The 14854-nt window shown below is 48.0% G+C and overlaps 1 protein-coding gene across 1 annotated transcript; it reads left to right on the plus strand.

Annotated features, from left to right (window-relative positions):
* The first annotated feature begins 1185 nt into the window (after positions 1–1185).
* ATOX1 (antioxidant 1 copper chaperone) lies at positions 1186–13355 on the plus strand. Its single transcript, XM_077768979.1, has 5 exons — positions 1186–1246; positions 1491–1606; positions 7686–7761; positions 10701–10869; positions 13217–13355. Exons 1-4 carry the CDS (start codon positions 1201–1203, stop codon positions 10823–10825), a joined length of 363 nt encoding a protein of 120 aa, XP_077625105.1. The 5' UTR covers positions 1186–1200; the 3' UTR covers positions 10826–10869; positions 13217–13355.
* The last annotated feature ends 1499 nt before the right edge of the window (positions 13356–14854 follow it).

Here is a 14854-nt window from a genome sequence, read left to right on the forward strand (position 1 = left end):
AACACACTGGAACCAGGAAGGAAAACCTCTCCCCTTCCAGTGCCTCTCCAGAACCTTCACTGACAAGGTTTAACAACCTGCCAGCGAGTAAAGGGAAAAAAAATATTTAAAGGGTCCAGATCTGTTTTCATAGAGCAAGCTAAACAAGATGAATTGGAGGCAAGACACTAAATAATGAGCACACCTTCTCAAAAACATGTCATGTATTAAGTATTATAGTTTTAAGTATAGTGTTAAGACTATAGTTTTCCTCAACCAATGGTTCCCCAAACCAAAAGGGGGAGGGGTACTAAAAGCAAACCTTGAAATTAAGGGGCAGTGAATCTAGGATGAAGCCTAGAAATCTGGGTTATTAGTAGGCTGTACAAGCAGTTCTGTTGATGAGACAGCTTTGAAACTACTCACTTGGGGGGAGGCCGGGTGGCTCAGTAGGTTAAGCATGGGACTCTTGATTTCAGCTCAAGTCATGATCTCATGGGGATTGAGCCGGGGTTGGGCTCTGCACTGATAGCATGGAGCCTGCTTGGGATTCTCTCTGTCCCTCTATCTCTGCGTCTCCTCTGCTTGCATACACCTGTGTGCCCTCGATCTCTCTCTCTCTCTCTCTCTCTCTCTCTCTCAAAATAAACACTGAAACTAGTAACGCAGACTGGGCTCTTCTGGCAGATTCCTTGGATATTCCAAGAAGAGGGCCTCCCTGATGCTTGTGTGCAGAGGGGTGTATGTGACTGAAGTTCCAAGTCTTGCCCTGCCTGTTTTTCTGTTGGTGTGTTAGAGCATCTCTGCCTCCGTCTGTCTTCCCCCATGGCTCTGGGTCTCATATCCTGTGGCTTCATTTCTCCACCTCTCTTCGTGCTTGCCTCTCAGTCTGAATAACTGCCTCTCAAGCCATGCCCACTCTTGTCTTCCAGCTTTTGTACTTGCTGTTCTCTCTGCCTCCCTCCTTTCCAAATAGCTCGTCTTCCCTCGTCAGATGAACGTGTTCTCTCCACCCTTGATTCAGGTTACTTCCCCCTGAAACCTACTGTGAGCCAGAACCCCTCTCCCGCGCCCCAACGCACTCCAGTCTGAGGTCCTTTCTCTGCTCCCACGATGCTGTCCCTTTAATACTGCGTTTTCATCGCCTGCTTCCTTGGCTCCCTATGAGGCCGTCTCTTTCACTACTGCATCTGGGATACCTAGCACAGGGCTGGCTCACGGATGGGACTCAACTCAATACCGAGTCAAGAAATGTTTGTCCTTTTAGGTAGGTGTGGGGTTTGTCGCGTTCACTGCTGGGTCCTTTTATTCCCAGCCCCTAATACGGGCCTGACACTGAGCAGGTGGTCTAAACGCGCCCTATAGGCGTTGCACGTTGGCCCGGAGGGCGGCAGGCGAACGCGAAGTCCCCGGGCTCCGCCCGCGCAAAAGAGAAGAGGCGGCCAAGGGCCGTCCGGGAACTCCCGGTCCGCGCGGCCGGGGGGCGGGGCCTAACTGTCGTCCGTGGCTAGGGGCGTGGCTTCTCGTGAGGGGCGGTGCTTCTCGGCACCCAGCCCCGGAAGCACAGCGGCACAGTAGCTCGGAGCCAGCCGGAGGCGCCGCTGCCACCGCCTCCGCCGTCATGCCGGTAAGTTCCTGCTCGCTCCCGCCGCGCGCAGACCCGGGCCCCCGGCTTGCGCCTCCGTTGCACCGCCGAACGGCCACACGTCGCTCTTCAAGGGCTCAGGCCGCAGCCGGAGCTATTGTCTCCCTTCTCACTCTCTTATCTACTCCCAGCTTCTGCGACCCTCCAGAAAATCCGATCCGAAAGGGGTTTTCTGTAGGAGTCAGGCTTCAGGACATCGGAGCTTCAGGAGGGCCTCCACGGGTTACAAGCCTTCCTTGCATGAATGGGAAAGCTGAGACCCAGGGAAGGGCACAGTCGCTGAGCGGGTGGCGAGCTGGAACTGGGACGTCAAGTCCCTGCGTCTTCACCCCGTTTGTCCCTGTCTTCGGAGCTGGCCTGAGAGGGGGGAGGGGGAGGGAGAAAGATAGTGGGGGGAGGGGTAAAGTAGCTGTGGCCTCCGGGACGGGGCAGGTTTTCAGAGGTCCGCGGTTTTCTTCCCTTCCGCTGCCCACTCTGGCCGATTTTCAGTTCAGCGCTGAGTGGAGACCGTGCTTTTAACCTTTTTCACGGGTCACTTTCTGAACCTGAACCCCTATACGCCAGAGAGGTTAAGAGACCTGCTCGAAGTTGCCAGTTGCACAATGACAGAGTTTGGGAAGGAATGAGCCGGTCTTAGCCGCCTTTGAAGTTCACTCAGTCTTAAAGCACATACGTGGTTGCTCAAGGCCTCATTTTATAGATAAGAAATTATGGACTTTCACAGATAAAAAAAGAAAAAGCCGGGTAACTTAGTCGGGTCTCGGAGGCGTTGGGTGGAGCCAGGATTAAGCCCCTTATCTTTAGTCTTCCAGTCTCTCCTGGCCTGATCCCTTGGGAAGTGCCAGACAAAAGTGGTCACACCGGATTGAGAGTAAACTGTGATGTCAATTACATCCTGTAGATCCAGGTTGGGGTCATGTGACGTTTAGCAGTTTCCCCCAGGGTGCCTAGTTAATGGCTCTGCTTCAAGTGAATACCAAGAGGTGTCCCACAGATGCCCTGTGTCTTAGCAGCCTAGCTTTGGGGAGCTGACAGGTGAGCCAGAAGCTCCCTGGGCCAAGTCGCAAACATCTCAGGTGTCACTTCCCTGGGGTTTTGTCCGGTGCCTTGAGACAAATCCTCAGACAACACAAAGTATGAACAAAGAACCTGACAGAATCCAGCCCTCCTACTTGAGCAGATCTGCCTGTGGCAATGTCAAGACCACAGGATTAATCCCCCTGGAACTGAGATAGTCCTGGTTTTTGTAGGAAGTGGCAGTGAAGGAAAGGCCAGCCTGGGACCACTCTATTCTGTGTTCACTTCTGGGGATTTTGACAAGCAAAAGACCCTCCAGGGCGGATGATCAGAATGAAGAGGGCACTTGGCACCGAATCACGAGATGAGCAGCTGAAGGAAGGCAGTATTAGTCCAGGGGTCTAGTCCAGAGGTCGTGGTCAAAACTGGGAAGGGCAGAGTGCATCACAGGAAAGGTTTCTCCAACAAAAGCTTGGAATCTCAGAAGCCTCTGAAAAATCTGTGCCCTCATCTGTCAACTGGGTGACCTCAGGCAAGCTGCTTTACCTTCTGTGCCTTGATTTCCACATCTGTAAAATGGGAATTAAAAACTGTGATCTCAAAGGACCATAGTTAGTATTACCTGGAAAAATCCCAGGTAAATTACAAAATATGTAGCATAGCCACTGACATAGCTAGTTACCAAGAAATGATAGCTCTCATGTAGACGTCAGACAAGTAAGGTAGAACCTATAGGCAGGCAAGTGTTAACCCCATTTTAACAAGGGCCACATGGCTGAGAGTTTAGGCTTTGGAGGGATGTTTTCAGTCTAGGCCCTGCTACTCACTAGCTGTGTCATCTGAGTGAGTGACCTCATGTCTGAACTTAAGCTCCCTCTTCTGTCAAGAAGGGATAATAATGGCCATCTCCTGAGAATATTGTTGTGATTTAACACGGTAATGTACGCAGAGGGTTTCAGGTAATGCCTGACATGTAGTTTGCACTCAAATATTAATGTTAGTAAACTCCTTATCGACACTGTACTCAAAGACTGAATATCCTGGATATTCGAGAAAGAATTCCTTCTCTGGGAGGGCTGGACAATGTGACCCCACTGCATTCCTGCCGTTCCAGTTCTGAGATTTATTAAGAAGTTGTACAGTTTACTAGACTTTTTCATTGATTTCAAGGACCCATCTTAGAGGTGATAGAGAGGCTCTGAGGGGCTTAGGCAATGGGGGTTGGGGGGATGGGGGTGGTGGCTGGCCTTGGACTTCTCTGTAAAGAGCAGATTATTCTGCTCATCAAGTAGATTTTTCTCCCACCCCCAAAATGACTTTTGCAACTCAGACTAGAGGAGAAGAGCACTGACTGATCCGTAGCATTTGCCGCCCAGAAGCTGCCTCCTGGCTTCTGACCTCTGTACTGTGGAGGCTGAAAGGGGACCTCTCTGTAGTCAGCAGCAGAAAACTGCCTGTGTTTGTTGACTTTAGGTTCTTGGGCAGCATAAACTTGTGCTTTTTCACAGGGTGTCCCACTCCCAGAGCTCCCGCTGAGAATCATGTTCACGGAGTGGCAGCTGGCAGTGTGTTGGCTGCTCCACAGATAAAACGTCCCTGGAGCCAGGAAGGCATGGGTTCACATCCCAGCCTCAGCGCAGACTCAGCCCCATCACCGTGGGCAGCTCGGTGAACCCCTGGGAACTTCAGTTTCCTCTCCAAGCTGAGTGAGGACTAACTTAAGATACCGTATAAAGAGCATTTGGCACATATGGGCACTCGATAGATTTAGGTATTATGTTGGTCTTGCAAACGTTTTAAGGCTTTGGATGGGTATTGATAAATACCCAATTGATAAATCGATTGTCTGTTGGTCATTCTAGAGCAGGAGTCAGCACACGTTTTCTTAAAGGGCCAGGTAAATACGTCAAGTGCTTTAGGCTTCATGAACCACGTGGTCCATTATAACTACCATTCCAGTGTGAAAGCGAACCAATGAGCTTATCTGTGTTTCAGTAAAACTTCCCAAGACCAGGTCACAGGCAGGCTGTAGTTCATCAGTTCACATTCCAGAACAGCACCTCAAACTGGGATGTGGGTAGAAATAAACTGGGTGTCTTTTTAATTTTTATTTATTTTTAGTTTTTAAGTAAAACCCAACGTGGGGCTCAAACTCGCCACCCCGAGATCAAGAGTCGCATACTCTACCGACTGAGCCAGCCAGGCGCCCCCCTGGATGTCTTGTTAAAATGAGGATTCTCATTCAGGAGGCCTGCGGTGAGACCTAAGATCCTGCACTTTGCAAGCTCCCAGGTCGTGCTGATAGTGTTGGTCTGAGGACCACACATTAAAGAAATGGTTTTGGAACACTTGCTTCAAATTTTTATTTCCAGAATTTGTTGTCGTTGTTGTTGAATAGTCAGTCCTACAACAGGCTGAAGGAATGAGAGGGGTTTAACTAGAAGAAAAGAAAAACTAACCATTTTCTTTAAGGCAGACTTCGCAGATTTGGTCTCAATAAAATAGTTGAAAATCCAACTCCTAACTCTTGGTCTTAGTTTTCCCTGGACCCCATGGTGATAAGCCAGACCCAAAGATGTTCTGAGACTTGGAAAGAGCTTGAGAAGCCTTAGTCCAATTTTTAAAAATTTATTTATTTTTGAGAGAGAGAGAGAGCACAAGCAGGCGAGGGACAGAGAGAGAGAGGGAGACACAGAATCTGAAGCAGGCTCCAGGCTCTGAGCTGTCAGCACAGAGCCCAACACAGGGCTCAAACCCATGAACCATGAGATCATGACCTGAACCGAAGTTGGCGACTCAACCGACTGAGCCACCTAGGCACCCCCGTTAGTCTAATTTTTTTTGCAGGGGTGTGATCTTGCCTCCCGGTGTCTCCCCAGTGGGTTAAAAATGGAGAGCCCCAGGGCCCACCTCAGAGCCTCCGAGCTGACTGAGGCAGCTGCCTGCAGAGCTGCATGTCCTCAAGTCTCCAAGTGATTCCTGTGTGCACAGAGGTTGAGAGAACTTGAGTTGGCTAATACCTTGTTGGTATAAATAAGGCATTATATACCAGTAAGGCACAGGGATTTTTGCCTGAGGTCTTCCAGCAAGAAACACTGTTATGTCCAGGATTCTAACTGAGATAACAAATTTGAAATATTTTTAAATGCTCTATAAAAAATGTAGCCATTATTTTTTTTTTAAGTAAAAAAAGAGAGAGACATGGAACAAACTAATAATAATAATAATCCAATGGCTAATTTTTCACCCAGTGGAAACTACTAGTAGGGTCTAACCTCTTTACTTCATGTTTTAGTTATATGTTGTTCCTGAGTAATTACCTCAAGCCTGGGCAGTTTAAAACAATAAACGTTTGTTAATTCATAGTTTCTGAGAGTCAGGAAACTGGGAGCAGCTTGGTAGGGTGTTCCTGGCTCAGGGGCTCTGGTGAAGCTGTAGTGAAGATGTCAGCCCAGGCTGTACTCGTCTGAAGGAGCATCTGCTTCCAAGATGGCTCCCTCACATGGCTGCTGACTGGAGACTCAGTTCCTCAGCGTGAGCACCTCTCCATAGGGTAGCTTGAGGGTCTTTAAGATTTTGCAGCCAGAGGCACCTGAGGTAAGCCTCCCAACTCTTGATTTTGGCTCAGCTCATGGTTTCAAGGTAATGAGATTGAACCCCATGTTGGGCTCTGCGCTGTGTGTGGAGCCTGCTTGGGATTCTCTCTCCCTCTTTCTCTCTGTCTCTTCACATACACACACACACCCCACCCAAAATTAAAAAAAAAAAAAAAAAAAGATATCACAGCCATCTTCCTCCAGAGCGAGTGATCCCAGAGAGAGCGCAAGGAAGAAGCCACAATGTCTTTTATAACCTAGCCTCAGAAGTCACATATCATCACTTCAGCCATATCCTACTGGACGCACAGACCAACCCTGAGACATTGTAGAATGGGACTTCTCAAGGGCATAAATACTCAGGACGTGGAGATCACTGGGGCCATCTTGGATGCTGGCCAGAACACTTAAAATGTTCATCCCATTCCCTAACCTGGAGAGGGACTTTTATCCCCATTTTGCAGATGTAGAAACCAAGGCAAGAGGAGTTAAGTAACTTAGTCATATAGCTTGTAAGTGCCAGACCTGAGAACTAAAACTTGTCTTATTTCCAGAGATTTAAAAATAAAGAATGTATTGGTATAAGTAATCCTTGCCTAGAAGCAAAGGAAGGACCCAGAGACCCTCAACTAACCGTGTCAATCATCCATTCACTCAGCTCAAGACCTCCTCTGTGCCAGGAACTCTTCAAGTATTGGATTAGCAGTAAACTGAACAAAGCTTGCTTTCATGCACTTAGTTTGCTAGATATCCTGGGGACTATAGGATGTTGTGCCCATGTGAAGAGTCCAGGAGTCTGGGTTCCCTTCCTGGCCTGGCCTCCAACTCACTGGGAACCCAGGCAAATTCCTTCCCTTCCCAGGACTCAGGTGCCATCTCTGACAGTGAGGCACGTGTATGAGAACAGTGATCTCTCAGTGTCAGAACAGCAGGGATGCTTATTAACCATAATAGATGCCCCAGCCCAGAACTGGTTGAACAGAACTAGTAGTCTTTGCTAGTTCCCAGGGGATTCTAATGCAGTAGGTGATCTTCTGATGCATAAATAAGACCACCAGATCAGCACTGCTCCAAGCACGTGGACCCACCCATATCAGAGTTATCGATGCCTTGAAATGACCCCATAGCTCAAGAATCAAGATTTTGAAGGAAAGACTAGAAGCCAGCATTTTAACCTAGGTTCTCAGGTGATTTTACTCATCGTGTGCTAGACACTTCTAAAGGATTATCTCATTTAATACAACAACTTGTAAGATGGAGAAACCCTTCCTTACTCCACTTTACAGTTTACTAGAGTGGGGCTCAGAAACAGGCTACCGGGGAGTCTGATGACAGCCAGATCTTGCCCTCTCTGCCCTTTGTCTTGGTCTCTGAGTGGGCCTGTGTGCTGCTGGGGTATCTGGGTCACTCTGCACGACTTGGCTCATGGTCTCCTTTGTTTGTTTTAGAAACACGAGTTCTCTGTGGACATGACCTGTGAAGGCTGCTCCAATGCAGTCAGTCGGGTGCTCAACAAGCTAGGAGGTGAGTGAGTGGCCCTCTGTTAGGAGTGAGGTGGGGGACTGATGCATGTATATCATTTTCAGGTGCATGCAGGCCTGGAGCAGAAGCTTGAGTTTAAGCTGATAGTAACAGTAAAACTAAATGGAGTAAGTGCTTAGCATGTGTCAAATATTCTGCTTAGTGGCTTCTGTGAATCGAGTCATCTATTCCTCACCACAACCATTTAGCTTCTTGGACTATCTCCATTATAAATAGGAGGAACAGAAGTTCAGAGAGGTTAGGCAACGTGCCTGAGATCACACAGTAAGTGTCAGGGCTGGGATTTGGCCATGCAATCTAGCTTAGAGTCCTGGCAGAACTTCAATGTGATAACTTTTGATGTGATACATTTGAGTGTCATTTTCTATGAACATTTTTAAAATCGTTACATTTAAAAAAATAAACTTCGACTCAAATTGTGTGCAGAACTCCTAAAGCACCCCTTTTGGACATATTTAGAAAACGATTATTTTCAGGGTGCCTAGGTGGCTCAGTCAGTTAAGCATCCAACTGGCTCAGGTCATGATCTCATGGTTCATGAGTTCAAGCCCCACATCAGGCTCTGTGTTGAGAGCTCAGAGCCTGGAGCCTGCTTCGGATTCTGTGTCTCCCTGTCTCTCTCTCTGCCCTTCCCCTGCTCATGCTCTGTCTCTCAAAAAATAAGTAAACATTAAAAAAAATGGTTATTCTCATCCAGCCTCCTCAGTTCTCAACTGAGGCCCAGAGAGGCCCATGAGGCAATGAATTTTTTTTTATATAAGATTTGCATTTTCAAAGCCCAGTTTTCAGAAGGCTTCCACATGGATGTGCTCTCACGAGCACTTGGAGTGTTTCTTCTGAGCTGTCCTTTCCATCTGTGGAATGGGGATGTGGATACCAGTGCCCAGGAGGGGAAGCAACTTGCCCAAAGTGAGTCAGTGGCTGGTTTCTAGTCCCGTAAACTGGTATCTATGAGTCTGAAGCAGTGGTGGAACCTGGCTGCTGACTTGCCATGTGACTGTGGCCTCTTCTCCCCGGGGGCCCTGAGTTTCCCTCGCTGTGGTGTGGGCATGCCAGTCTGTGTCAGCTTTCGCCATGGATATTGTAAGAATGCAGCTGTGCTCGGAAGCCCCTCTGATACCAGGCGGCCCACTCTGGATGAAGTGAGGGCAGATCCATTTCACTCTTGAGACCCGATCTGGAATCTGGGCTGCAGGGAATACAGAGATTCTTGTAGCTCTACGAGCCCATCAAAATATTTATTCCAAGGAGGAGAGACACACTTGTGAATCAAAAGACAAAAATCCAGTGTGTAGCAAGGACACATTGAATTTTTTTTCCTCCCTTGGTATCCATTACTTACAAATGCAGACATTATGATAAAATCCTGTGCCTGGTTGGCTCTGTCGGTTAAGCTCCCAACCTCGGCTCAGGTCATGATCTTACAGTTTGTGGGTTTGAGCCCCGCATTGGGCTGTGTGCTGACAGCTCAGAGCCTGAGCCTGCTTCAGTTTCTGTGTTTCCCTCTCTCTCTGCCCCTCCCCTGCTCACGCTCTGTCTCTCTCTATCGAAAATAAATAAGCATTAAAAAAAAAAAAAATCCAGGGCCATGGGCTTTTTAAGGCTCTCTGAGCATCTCCCTTTGAACTGGGACAGGTTTCTCCTCATTTTTCACTACTGTCCTCTCCTGGGTGGCCTCCTGAGGTGGGTGAGAAGGGTTTTTCTGAATTGGGGCCTCAGGTGAATAGTGCTAGGCCTGAGGATTCACAGGGTAATGGCATATGTGAACTGAAGAGACCATAGGGGCTGGCCACCCCCAATTCCTTCATGTACAGATGGGGAGACTGAGGCCTATGATGGGCAGGACCTGCCTGTGGTCATTCAAGTCAATAACGACGCCAGGCCTAGAACCTACCAAGGGCTTTCCCTCTGCACTGTGTTGTCCCAACAAAACACATTATAGGCCCTCCTCCCGTGTAGTGCTCTGCGGACGAGGGGGCGTGGCTTGAAATTGGCACCGCCCTTTTGGAGGGTGGTTTTAGGATACCAACATTTAACATGCGCCAGTCTGTTGCCCCAGTTTCCAGTCTGTAAATTCACGGTATAGAAATATTTTGACAAGCTTTGTAACTGCAGCCATTGAGTGATAATAGTGGGAAACTGAAAGCAGTAACGGCAGTGTCCCTCAGCAGGGGATCGAGTGGGTGTGTGGCCCCTTGTCACTATGGAATGCAGTGCAGCTGTTAAAAAATGAGGTCAGGGGCGCCTGGGTGGCTTAGTCGGTTGAGCGTCCGACTTTCGCTTAGGTNCGTCGGAAAGTGAAATATGACCTCTTTATGCAGTACGATGCCCTTTGGGGGAACTTTTTTTCCTTTGTCTGCAGGAAAGCCTGGGTAGATGCCATGCTGTCTGTAGTAACTTCCAGAGGTAGGAGATAGTAAGGAGCCTCACACTCTAGTTTTATTCAGGAACGTTTGCCTTTTTTTAAATGGTGTATCTGCATTATTATTATTATTATTTTTATTTATTTTGAGAGGGTGAGGAGGGGCAGAGAGAGAGGGTGAGAGAATCCCAAGCAGATTCCGCTCTGCCAGCTCAGAGCCCGAAACAGGGCTCGGTCTCATGATCCGTGAGATTATGACCTGAGCCAAAATCAAGAGTTGGACACTTAACCGACTGAGCCACCCATGTGCCCTGGCTTTTACATTTTTAAGGGATTGTAAAAGCAGTACACACAGAGAAGAATATGCAGCCGAGTCTATGTGGCCCCCAAATGCCTAAAACATGTGTTCTGGCCCTTTATCGGAAGAGTCTGCCGACATCTGCTATGGAGGAAAGGCGACAGTGATTGTGAATAAGAATTTTGTAGCCTGAACTCTTTCTTGCTCTGACTGGGATGGTCTCTGCTTCCTCCCCACAACCCAAATTCCCTCTTCCTGCAGGAGTTGAGTTTGACATTGACCTACCCAACAAGAAGGTTTGCATCAACTCTGAGCACACTGTGGACCTTCTGCTGGAGACCTTGCAAAAAACAGGAAAAGCTGTTTCCTACCTCGGCCCCAAGTAGCGAGGGCCTGGACCCCTGGGCCCAAGATGGACCAAAGGGGGCAGGTGGGTGAGGTCCCTTGTACAAAATACTTCATTATCTAATGCAAATCATAAGTTCTGGGAATCCTTAACAGCCTCCCTAGAGCACACGGAGCACTGGGTTATGTGTGTCTCCCAGGGTCCCTTTTAGGAGTTGGGAAGTGCATCTCGTGACCGGTAGGGTTTAAGTAGAGGGCATATCCTGAGTAATGCTTTGATAAACTGTCCCATCTGAGAGGACACTTGTGCTCCTGTGCGCTGACCAGGTAAGTTAATGCAACTTGGTTTCTCTTCCCTCTCGGAACCGCTATCAGCTTCCTGAGCATGCCCTCTGCCTGGCTGAGTGCAAAAACAATCCTCAGGTCCAAGCTGGATGTCCCCTTTAATTTTACACAATCCAGAGGGGCACGTAAGTGGCACTGTGCCAGAACCGTTCACTGTGGAACCAGGAAACGGACCTTACTTATGGGCCGACGCTGCTTCCTTGTGCCCAGCCATGGCCTCAGAATCCTCTGCAGCGCAGCCCTCCCTAGCTGTCACTGCCCAGGTGCAGCGCCTTTGATGTTTCAGTCACAGTGATTGCCACGTCCCTGATGTGGGTCAGTGCTCTCAGTGCCACTGAGAAACGTAAGGCCTGGAGAGGGGACGTGACGTGATCACAGCCACACACAGGCGAGTAGCAGAGGCAGGATGAGAGGCATGCCAAATCAGAGAAGTTATTTTTTAATAGAAGTTATGTTTTATTTGAAAGAGAGAGAGAGCGAGAGAGCATGTGAGCGCACAGGGCTGGGGGCAGAGAGAAAGAGAGAGAGACAGAGAGAATCTTAAGCAGGCTCCACCTTTCAGGACAGAGCCCAATGATGAGTGGCTCAAATTCATGAGCTGTGAGATCATGACCTGAGCTGAAACCAAGAGTCAAATGTGCAGTGGGACTGAGCCACCCAGGTGCTGCTAAAGTGTGCCATTTAGTGGCATCCACTGCGTTCGGGATGTTTGCAAGTCTCTGGTTTCAAAGCTTTATGACCCCAGAAAAACACCCCAAACTCATTAAGTTGTCACTCTACATGGTCCCTCTCCCAGCCCCTGGGAACCCCAAATCTGCATTCTGCATCTGTGGATTTGCCTATTCGGAATAGAATATGAAGGGTGCCTGGGTGGCTCAGTCAGTTGGGTGTTTGTTTGTCATTTGGTTTCGGCCCCAGATCATGATCTTGTGGATCGTGAGTTCGAGCCCACCACCAGGCTCTGTACTGGGAGTGCAGAGCCTGCCTGGGATCCTCTCCTTTCCCTGCCCCTCTGGTTTGCACACTCTCTCAAAATAAATAAATAAACTTAAAAAAAATAAATAAAAGGGAATCAGAATTTCAATTAGTGTAATATTTTCAGGATTCATTTGAGCTGTAGCATGTATCAGTACTTTATTCCTTTCTATGGCTGAATAATTGAATAATTCTCTTAGTTTTAAATTAATTTATTTATCTTTGCTTGCTTTATTATGGAAGTTTTAAATGTATGAGTAGGAAAATAAATCCCTATGTACCCATCACCCAGAACCAACTATAAGTCATTACAGCCATTGTCTCATCTATGCTCTCCTCCCCACCCCCCATTTTGGAGCAAATTCTAGATAGCGGCTAATTTTATCGGGGCATATATCAGGAAGCACATGTAATTTGGAAAGGCTCCTGCAGACTCAGATGCACGTCAGTTGGTGAGAATCACCGATCAAGTGAGCTTTACCCCACACATCCCTGCAGCATTTGCCTCAGTCCGTTTTAAGAGGCTTTCCAGTGAGGGATTTGAAGCCAGGTTTGGGAATCAGAGAGAGCATTTCTTAAACAATTTGTTATGTTTATTTTTGAGAGAGAGAGAGAGAGAGTAGGGGGAGGGGCAGAGAGAGAGCGAGAAAGAGAAAGAATCTGAAGCAGGCTCCAGGCTCTGAGCTGTCAGCACAGAGTAAGATGCAGGGGTCGAACCCACAAACCGTGAGATCATGACTTGAGCTAAAATTGGATGCTCAACCGACAGAGTCACCCAGGCGCCCCAGCATTTTTTGGTTATGAAGTCACCTTGACTATCTGTTCTTTGGCAGATTTGTTTGCTTGTGATTTTGTTCATTGCCTTCTCAATGTGAACCGAAAAAGGACAGGGAGTCCATCCCAGCAGCCCGGGAAGTTCCCCCAGAAGAAGGCCTCGGTGGTGATTGGCTGAGTCAGATTAATGGGTTCCAGCCAACCGGGAATAACAGGCTTGGTGGGCGTGGCGTGCCCCTCCCATAGCTGCCTCTTCGTGAACCTCTACTGCTTTTGCAATGCCACCATATGCACAGCAGATGGCACTCTTGCTCCACCTAATGTCTCATCTCTTCCAGGCGTCTGATCCTCTCCTGCCTTGCGGACAGACCAGGGGCCTGGCAGTCCTTCTCAGCAATGGGAGTTCCCACAGAGACCCTCACCTGCCCTGCTCCTCCCTAGCTTCCCTGCAATAAAATCGAGCCGCATTGGTTGGAAGTGTTGTTTCTTGCAATGTCTGCATGTTGCTTCCTCACGTGCTGTGAAAAGGTAATTACAGTACTTGGGTTGGAGTCCTAAGAACTCCCACAGAGAGCAAGAGGCCTGGCAGATGCTGATTCTTTGCTCTGTGATCTTTGGCAAGTCACTTCCCCTCTCTGGGCTTCACTTTTCCTCATCTATAAAATGAAGATGTTGGACCAGATTGGTGATACCCTTTGTTTTCAATATTTTGAAAGACTTGTGTCTCTCCTCAAGTGCATTGCATTTCAGGGATGTTAAGTATTAACCAGTAGTTAGAATAGTGGGTAGAGGCTCGAAGACAAACTGCCTGAGATAGAGTCCAAGCTCCAGTACCTCTCAGCTGGACTACTTAAACTTCTCGCATAAAGTGTAATAATCTGCTACAAATGGTGGGTGTGTGGATTAAAAGGGGTGACGGGTGTACATCACCTCAAGTAGCGCTCACCAGTTAGACAGTAAACTGTTTGTTTGTTTTGAGAGAGAGAACAAGCAAGGGAAGGACAGAGGAGAGAGCAAGAATCCCAAGCAGGCTCCGCACTGTCAGTGCAGAGCCTGTTATGGGACTCGATCCCACAACCCTGGGATCATGACCTTAGCCAATATCAAGAGTCTGGCGCCTAATCGATGGAGCCACACCAGTGCCCCAATAGTGAACATTTTTTTATTCACTCATTTGTGTATATTTCATTAATCACAGATCTGTAGAAATGGCAGTTAGAATTCCAGTCACCCTAAAAATTAGTGTCTGACAGAATTCGTTCCATTATATCAAAACGAGGGAATGTTTTAGTGTGTGCAGATTTTATTAAAAAAATACATTTCTGTACATGTCTCAAACTCTTAAGCATTACTGAGTATCTCGAAGAGCTTTTGGCTATGCAGTTTGTGCAATATTAGAAATTAGAACAAATTTGTGAAATGCAAGAGAACAAAAGCCCACCTCCCGTTAGCCTTTGGGATGAGATGAAGCCATTGCACTTCATTCAGGTTCTGGAAAATTTCACTGTATGATTGTAAGTGAAAGAGAAGAAGGCATCCCTCCCTCTTTACCTCTGGAAAGCGTCTTGGGTAACACATGTTGGGGATGGCTTTAACCATTCATGGAGCACTCATGGATGAGACCCAGCTGTGACCTTAGATCAGTTACCTGATCTCCTCGGAGGCAGTTTCGTCCTCTGCACACTCATGATGCCTCAGGGATCTTGGTAGCCAGAGAGAAGACTTTGTTGCAACTCTAGACTGTGTGATTGCAAAATGTTGGTCCCATTATGAAGTTATTAAACAAGTCTCCACCATTTCTGCCTTTGTGGCCCTCAGCCCAGGGCCTCTGCCAACCCTCATGGTATCTGGCTCTTTGACCACCAGATGGCAGTGCTATTTGGGTTTGCCCTTCAGAAGTTTAATACCCATCCTGTGGGTTCTAGGGGGATTAACCTGAGGGTTTTTTCATTTTCCCAGTCTCCCGGGAGACCAGG

This window comes from Crocuta crocuta, unplaced genomic scaffold (assembly GCF_008692635.1).
Source record: "Crocuta crocuta isolate KB4526 unplaced genomic scaffold, BGI_CrCroc_1.0 scaffold340, whole genome shotgun sequence".
NCBI classification, from domain to species: domain Eukaryota; kingdom Metazoa; phylum Chordata; class Mammalia; order Carnivora; family Hyaenidae; genus Crocuta; species Crocuta crocuta.

Bases quoted from the DNA above. Each gene is read 5' to 3' on its own strand.
- ATOX1 (XM_077768979.1), top strand. From the start codon at position 1,201: ATGGGACTCAACTCAATACCGAGTCAAGAAATGTTTGTCCTTTTAG. The intron at 1,247-1,490 runs GTAGGTGTGGGG...GTCCGTGGCTAG, and splicing joins AGAAATGTTTGTCCTTTTAG to GGGCGTGGCTTCTCGTGAGG. The intron at 1,607-7,685 runs GTAAGTTCCTGC...TGTTTGTTTTAG, and splicing joins CCGCCTCCGCCGTCATGCCG to AAACACGAGTTCTCTGTGGA.